General features: G+C 37.6%; 1 protein-coding gene across 1 annotated transcript; it reads left to right on the top strand.

The window, feature by feature from the left end:
- The first annotated feature begins 262 nt into the window (after positions 1-262).
- Positions 263-5,719, top strand: LOC133906598 (isoflavone reductase homolog). Its single transcript, XM_062348545.1, has 4 exons — positions 263-656; positions 2,688-2,928; positions 4,992-5,195; positions 5,411-5,719. The coding sequence occupies exons 1-4, from the start codon at positions 327-329 to the stop codon at positions 5,569-5,571; spliced, it is 936 nt and encodes a 311-aa protein (XP_062204529.1). The 5' UTR covers positions 263-326; the 3' UTR covers positions 5,572-5,719.
- Positions 5,720-8,744: the final 3,025 nt, after the last annotated feature.

Raw genomic sequence — 8,744 nt, 5'->3', positions numbered from 1 at the left:
GATAAAAATTTAGATAAAACTTAGAGTATATTTAGATACAAATTAATTTAAATTTATCTTGTAAAGTTTTTTTTAGCTAAATAATTTTAAGTGTCTTAATTTGTTTTCTTTTAAAACATCACTAATCCCTTTCACCGTGATTTCGTGCCGAATTAGAATGTAACAGATGAGATTTTATATAGTGGTGGACCCACTGTGTTTAATGTTTTTATATTGCTGAAAAAGACGTACAGCTACAAATAGGAGGAACGGAAGACCGTTCAGACGTGTTACAGCAGCTACCTGCTGTCAGATTCCCACGCAACCCAGATCCTCGTCGCAAAGCGATGGAGAAGAGCCGGGTCCTCGTCGTGGGCGGCACCGGCTACATCGGCCGGCGGATCGTGCGGGCGAGCCTGGCGCAGGGCCACCCAACGTACGTCCTTATGCGGCCGGAGATCGGCCTCGACATCGACAAGCTCCAGATGCTGCTGTCCTTCAAGGCCCAAGGCGCCCGCCTCCTGGAGGCCTCGCTCGATGACCACGCGAGCCTCGTCGCCGCCGTGGCGCAGGTCGACGTGGTGGTTTCGGCCATGTCCGGGGTGCACTTCCGCAGCCACAACCTGCTGCTGCAGCACAAGCTCGTCGAGGCTATCAAGGAGGCCGGGAACGTCAAGGTCAGTATAGTTTCAGCAGGTGCTGCATTTACAAATTTCTTTTGATTTAAAAGTTGCAAATATCTTCTACGGCATATCAGAACGACACATTAATTTTACATTTTTTTAGACGTTTTACATGAAAAAAGAATATGTTTAGTTCGCGGCTATCATTACTCCCATGCCCACGTGCCCCACGAGGACGAATAAAATAGGGAAAAATGCACCAACCCCCTATAAGTCACTAAATTTTTGAGATTCCCCCATAAACCATTTTGTTGCAAAAAACCCCCCACAGTAATTTAGATTTACAAAAACCCTCAGCAATTATTTAATCCAGAAAATAGGTTTTATTTAATATAAAAAATATGTAAATTTTTTAATAATTTAGATAAAGGTTCTAAAAATGATTCCTTTGGTGAAATAAATAAAATAAAATGTTTTTAATTCTGTTAATCTTATATATATGTTTTTCAATGATAAAATAAATGTTTTAATTATGTCCCTGAGAAGAATAAGGATATAATTTTATTTATTATTTGTGTTCACAAATAATGACAAATCAATGGAGACTGATGCTAAGTCTTGCCGAACTCTCTGCATCTACGGAAGAGAGACCGAGAGCTGGAATGCGGCCAAGTGCCATGCTAATGGGTAGGCCGGCTGGACAAATTAGAGAAGATTCCCTATATACCATTGCAACTTATACGTTTGCCTTATGTATTATCTAAAATTAAAAACATAGAAAACCTAGAAAAATGAAAAATTCCCTTTATTTTCTAATTATTTACCATTTTTCCATAATTAAAAATATAGAAAACCTATTAAAACATTATTCTAGATTTTCTAAATTTTTTTGATAATTAAAAAATTTATTTTATCATTGAAAAACATATATATATAAGATTAATAGAATTAAAAACATTTCATTTTATTTATTTCACCAAAGGAATCATTTTAAAACCTTTATCTAAATTATTAAAGAATTTACATATTTTTTATATTAAAGAAAACCTATTTTCTGGATTAAACAATTGCTGGGGGGGTTTTTGCAAATCTAAATTACTGTTGGGGTTTTGCAACAAAATAGCTTATGGGGGGAAGCTCAAAATGGAGTGACTTATGGGGGGTTTTGTGCATTTTTCCCAATAAAATAAGGCTGACTGGTACGTCCCATGTGAATAAAAAATTAGATGAGCGATTTGTGATAATGTCAAGGTAATAAGAGAAATATCCATGGGAATCAAACAATAAAATAACTTCAAAATCAATCAGCGTGATTTGTAAAGGCAGGCGAAGGAAACAGTGCCTTGTTGGTGCCTCGAAGGTTGTTTTGAAGTGATAATTCTAAATGTCATTTTCATTTGACTTTAGGGCTGTTTGGATTGCAACTAAATTTTCCATACCAATTCTGAATGGTTTTGCCAAACATTGGCAAGCAAATCAACTAGCATTTGCAAAGGAGAAGAGAATCTTACCAAAGTTTTGTAGCAAACCAAATGCTAGCCAAATTTGGCCAATGATACCAAACTTTGGTAAGGCCCATTGGCAAAGGTTGGTTGCAAACCACACACACTCCCATTATGAGCCAATTAGAAGAAATTGCATCGCATGTCTATTTTCACAAACAAAAATAGTTAGTTGAGAGCAATGACATATCAGCTTCTTGGCTATCTACCTTGAGATTAGTAGGTAGTCAGAACATGGTAGCTCTATCTGCACTATATCTTTTGCATCTATATCTACCTGGAATGTTGTTAAAACTGCATTTTCATTTGCGATGAATGGAATTGGGATGCCTTTGTTCTAGAAGAAAAACATATCAGTTACATTGAGTTGCCCCAACATCACACAAAGAGAGGGACTCAAATACAAAGGGCAATACAGTTGGGTGAAGATATTTATAGAAATACCAATAAACTATGAAGTGGTGGAACTGATCATTATTGAGCTGTATGCATCGACACGTATCTAAAAGGCTAAGCTGATTAGGAAATATAGACAATTCACGTATACTTTAGTAATAATTAAGTGTCATAATTGTGGATGCAGCGGTTCATACCATCAGAATTTGGCTGTGACCCATCAAGGATGGGGCATGCTCTTGAACCAGGAAGGGTTTCATTTGACGAGAAGATGGAGATTAGAAGGGCAATAGAAGAGGCAAACATTCCCCACACCTACATTTCTGCTAACTGCTTTGCTGCTTACTTCTGTCCTAACCTCTGTCAAATGCGCACTCTTCTGCCGCCCAAAGAAAAAGTTTGTGTATATGGAGACGGCAATGTCAAAGGTAATCTTCAAACTTAGTTCCTCTTCTTTCATCTATTTTGTTTTAATTTTATCATTCGTCTTATCTTATCTTATATATCTAAAGAGTGTTGTTTTTCTGAAATGTGGTTGCGCCATGTGATCCAAATTTGTGTGGACTGTATGATCATGGAAGAACGACATAGATCAGCCCTAGATAGCGAGTAAACAGTACATACATATATACTTATACATATGTATGCATACACACACATGCATACATACACACTTACATACACATATACGTACTTACATACACACATATATGCATACACATACACAAACAGACATACATACACGCACACATACACACATGTATATGTATATATGCACACACAAGATATACATACACTTACATGTACACATAAATGCACATACATATGCATATATACAAACACACATAGTCACATAAAAAAGACTACCAATATTTCTCTTGAACAGATCACTTCCTATTCCTAGCAGGATATTAAGCAGAGTACATGCCATGTAGTATGAAAAAGATCAGTTACTAACAATTCAAAAGAATTATATCGCTATCAGATTTCTAAGAGCAAATAGCTTTTCAAATTTTCCCACTGACAAAGTGAAGACTATATACTCTAACTTTTCATGTGATCACCATAGTTTGGCCACCAATATATATCATTGGTCATGAGCACACACATCATGGAATCTGTCATGATATTCAAGGTATGTTGCAAGACTAAGTTAAAGAGTTAAAGCTCTTCAACTCCAAAGACTGCCTATTTAACAAACATGTAAAAGAAACCATAATAAGAAGGGATGAACAAAACATACATATTTTCGTCTTCTATAACATGAAAGAATTAATTGTCATATTATTATAATTGTTACTTCATCCTTGTATTTCTTAATTATGTACCTAACTAACAGTTAGCTCATGTCCTCTCTTTTTTCCTTCTCAATTCATAGCAATCTTCAGTCCAATCTATTTAACTTCAATATAAATTTAGGATACAAAATTTGTAGTATAATTGATATGGTAATTAGTAGCACTATTAATCTCTATTAACTTATAGTACACTTACAATAAAGTAGATTTAGTTTCATTTAGGACTGTATTGCAATAGTTTATGTCGGTTATGCTGCACACCATTGGCTAAATTTATGTGTGACACGCAGCAAAATAACATGGAAATAATAAATTGTATGTGCTCATATAAAGTTGAGCTGGGTTTATCTCTGATAATAAGTGCCTGTATTGGTACTACCTCTCTCATCCAACAATGTGCGGGGCCTATGTATATGGAACATCATAAAACTATGTAATTTGCCATTATATTTACGTTTAAGACTATTAGTTCAATAACTATGCATCATCAACGTATGATTCTGGAAATATGTTGTACAATGTTCTTCTATTATAAACCTAGAGTAGAGGGCTATCAGGCCCAAGGTGGCCATCTATCTAGTTGAGTTCTAAATTTACTAATGTTGGTCTAGTTACATGTTTTCATGGCCAATGAAAAGTAGAAAGCACAAACACATATATGTGTTTTCTAAATTTAGTCATCTTGTGCTAGCGTTTGTTTAGTTAAATTTTTTATGCTATGTTTAAGGGTTTTTCTGGCCTTAAAACTTTTTCATCATTATTTTTATTTTCCCCCTTACTTCCACGTCTCCATTGTACAAATGAAAAAAAAATGTTGTCAAATGCACTTTTTAATATACAACAGTTTTTCTATTTCACTGTATTGTTTTGTTCAAAGCTGCTTTCAAGTATGACACACATGCGACCCAAAATAAACATATATTTATATCTTGTCTTTTTTGTTTGGGCTTTTACAAGCTGTGCCTTCTCCAGAAGCTTGTAGTAGTAAAGACTAATTTTGCTTCTCAGAAATCACAGCCAAAAACCAATAAAAACAGGCTGTTTGTTTTAGCTTCTAGCTTTGAAAAACAGAAGCCAACAAAAGCCCAAACAAACAGGACCTTACTTACATAGAGGAATTGATTAGAAGTAATATAAGAATGGCCTATTTTAATCTTTTACTTCTAACTACAGAGTTCTAACACCATCTGCAGTGATATTTGTGGATGAAGATGATGTGGGAACATATACAATTAAGTGTGTTGATGATCCTCGAACCTTGAACAAGACAATATACCTAAGACCACGAGAAAACATCCTCACCCAAAATGAGGTGATCATGAATTGGGAAAAGCTATCTGGAAAAATTCTTGAGAAAATCCACATTCCTGCTGAAGAATTCTTGGCTTCAATGAAAGGTAACTACAAAAAATTCATGTTGTAGGACAATGTCTAGGATTAAGAATCTTATATGTAAACTAAAAATGGTAAAAGGGTCATTTAAGTGGGCTTCAGATGTTATTGTAAGGCCAAGCTGTCTGTAGCAGTTGTGGCATAACCCTAATGAAATTCTCATCACATACTCCTTCTCGGTTGAATGTGCATATTTTGATTTATGAACATATCCATGCAGATATGGACTTTGCCTCTCAAGTCGGAGTTGGACACTATTACCACATTTTCTATGAAGGTTGCTTGACAAACTTTGACATTGAGGATGGGGCAGATGCTACTCTGCTATACCCTGAGGTTCAATATACCTGCATGGAAGAATACATAAAACGATATGTGTAACTGCAACAATTGTAAACTTATCACATGGACCATTTAGTCTTTTGCTCCTCTATTATTTATGCTAGCTACTCTCTGTAATTTGCTATTGTGACCCTTAAGATGTATTTTGTGCCAATCAATAAGTAATGGAAAGTATTCAAGTGGGAAAGCTCTCTTGACCCGTTAGTTGCCTAAAAAAGAACTGGTGTCATACATTTTGGTGCAAACACCCATCCAGTCCAAATGTGCAAACAATGAATGCTATCCCTCCGATCCACATCCAACGGCAGCGAGGGAGACCCCAATCCCACTGAGCGTATTTTGCAAAAAAAAAAACATGTGCTCATCTGCCTTCATGTCTCCAAACTCCTCACACTACTACACAACATGTTATCATTATCGGTTTTGGAGTCGATAGTGAATTAGCGGGAGTGATAATCATGGATAATGAACTGGGCTTACGAGCTGGCAGTGATAATCCAACTATTATAGTCAGTTCTAGGAGGCAGTGATAATTCATCTATATGTGCAAAAATACTCTACCAGAAAGTCTTTAGCATAGGGATCTACCTCATGAATGGCGAAATGTTTGTGGTGAAGTATTTTATATCTACATGAATAGAGAAATGTTCTCGCAAGGCATACTGATCCCTATGGTCAAGCTTGGTACTAATTTGAAATTACAATCTTGTTAAAACCGCAATAACAAATAGGAATAGATGTTGTGAAGCTGCTGTACCAGGAGCTCTTTGACTTGGGATCTAGACTTGTACTATTGCACCATATGTCGAAGAGCTCTTGGTACAAAAACATTACATCATCTATTTTATATCTTGTGTTATCCGAGTGATAATAATACATCTAAATGAATGATGAAAATAGAATCATCTTGAAGCAAATGTTTTTTTCCACTATTCATTTAGATCTGCCTATTGCCATAATCTCGAACACTCAACTTGCTACTCGATTAGTTGGGGAGATAGAGACAGGAAATGGGGAGATAGCGTGACGGGCTCAGGAGACGGGGCAATGTGTTCAGGAGATAGGTAGACGGCTTGGGCTCGGGGAAATAGGATGATGGGCTCAGGAGACGACGAGGTTAGCAACGGGCTCGATAAATGGTGAGGTTTGCGACGGGCTCAAGTTTAGGAGATAGCGACAAGATCGAAGAACATAAAAGATGGGCTCGAGGGGTAGAGATGGTCGAAGTGGCAATGGTGACAATCACACAACTTCTACCGCTACTACCCCTCGTGAGTGGCTTCTGAAGATTGGGAATGAAGAGATGGGGAGCAAATTGAGGAAGACGGGCTCAAGATTTGTAGAAGTATTATCACTATCGGTTCATATTTGCTTAATTATTTCACTGCCAATGAGCTTATGTACCGATAGTAAGGATTATCACTACTGTTCTTAATGACTCACAGTTAAATCTACCGATTCAGCTTATAAACCGACAGTGATAACTTATCATTATCAATTATTTTTGAATTAGCAATAAAAGAGGGACAATAATACCCTTTTCTATAGTAGTGTCATCTGGATTGACCCTTCACTTGCCTACCCATGTCACCCAAAAAATTCCCATTCGTGGGCTTTCTTTCACGTGACAGTGATGGCCTTGATCTCCCTAGGCGATGCAATGGTGATGGGCTTGATAGCGGCATTTCGGCGATGGCCTCGATCGTGGTGCTCCAGCGAAGGGCTAATGGGGGACCCAGGATTTGCCGCGCGTCCCTGTTCTTGACACCAAAATCGATCGAGGAGGACACCCGCTCAACCGCCCAACCTGAGGGGACCTGGATTCTAATCTATGACGCAAACACCACCTTGCAGCAGCCAACCTTGGCATCCTCGTGCTCCCGGAGCATATCAGTGAGGCCGATGTTGGCCGACTCTGGAGCGGCCACGGACATATGATCTCTCCAAAGGCTCCTCTTTGACAAGAATGGGGGCAGCGTAGATGGCCAGTGATTCGCTTGTTCAAGCGGGACTTCTATAGCCATGTCAACCAAAAGCAAGCATTTTGGGTGTACCCAAGCTTGTTCTACTCTGATGGACAGTGATTCTTGTGCTAAAATTTCCCATTAGGGAGCGGATACTTTTGCAATCAGGATAGATTCGCATAATGGCATTAGCTATTTGTACTTGGGAGCTTTATGAGAGGTGAGTTGATCTCCTCTGACAGAATAGAAGTCTCTTCCTATGGGCATCAGCATTTGCAGGCTAGTCAGTTTCAATTTGTTTAGTTTTTAGCTGTGTTCACTACATCTAGTCTTGCACTGGTTGTGTATTTGTTGGTTGTATGCTTGATGTACTATGTTATAAACAAGTTATTTGAGTCAGAGGATCTCAATACATTTCACATCGTAACTTTTCTATGAATGTTTGTTCAAACAGATTGCAGCACCTGGCTCAGATTCCTGAAATAATTTAGGCTTCCTTCTTTTTGGCAAACCTGGCTCATAGATGCTCACAATTTCAAGATTAATTGAGATTGCTCAGAGATGCTCACAATTTTAGGATTAACCAATTGAACACAATCATCACATATTATACATGAGCAAAGTCACTCACATTGACAACATAATTTATATTGATTACCGATCAGAGTAGACATTGATGGACATTGAATTGTTCAAACCAAACCAAAATTTACAAGCCAAAGTTTGTGCCACAATACCATGGATAATTTACACCAATCAGAGTACACCAAAGTTTCTACCACAATCTACAAATAAAAGCACACCGTTGAGAAGATGTTGAACTTGGTGTGCTTTTGCATTGCACCACTTTTTTTATGTATTTCAGACATCAATCTTGATAATGTACTAAGCTACACTTTACAATTTGACATCTTAAACCCTAAACCAGCATGACAACATTCTGTTTGACTTGCCCCATTGTATTGTTGCTACACTTTACAACTTGACAATATTCAGTTAACCACCATGATGACTTTCTGGTTGACTGCCTTGTCGAGCTGCCTCCTCTCCTACTCCTTGTTTCTCCTCTTTACAAATCGAGGAAGTTTCTATGATCATGCTTTTGTGTTATTTCTGTTCACGAAAACTCTGAAATAGAGCGTACAGTTTTGGATCCTTCTTCTGAAGCAGGGAAACATACCACACTACCACAGAAAGGGTTATTCATGTCTTCTCTTCACTGCCGGTTCAAAAATAACCTATAGTGAT

The sequence above is a fragment of the Phragmites australis genome, chromosome 23 (genome assembly GCF_958298935.1).
Source record: "Phragmites australis chromosome 23, lpPhrAust1.1, whole genome shotgun sequence".
Taxonomy (NCBI): Eukaryota; Viridiplantae; Streptophyta; class Magnoliopsida; order Poales; family Poaceae; genus Phragmites; species Phragmites australis.
The sequence above is the reverse complement of the archived record's forward strand: the minus strand, read 5'-3'. Positions and strand labels throughout refer to the sequence as shown.

Coding starts and splice junctions, on each gene's coding strand:
- LOC133906598 (XM_062348545.1), top strand. CDS start 327: ATGGAGAAGAGCCGGGTCCTCGTCGTGGGCGGCACCGGCTACATCGGC. Junction 657..2,687: donor AGGAGGCCGGGAACGTCAAG/GTCAGTATAGTT, acceptor TTGTGGATGCAG/CGGTTCATACCATCAGAATT. Junction 2,929..4,991: donor TGGAGACGGCAATGTCAAAG/GTAATCTTCAAA, acceptor CACCATCTGCAG/TGATATTTGTGGATGAAGAT.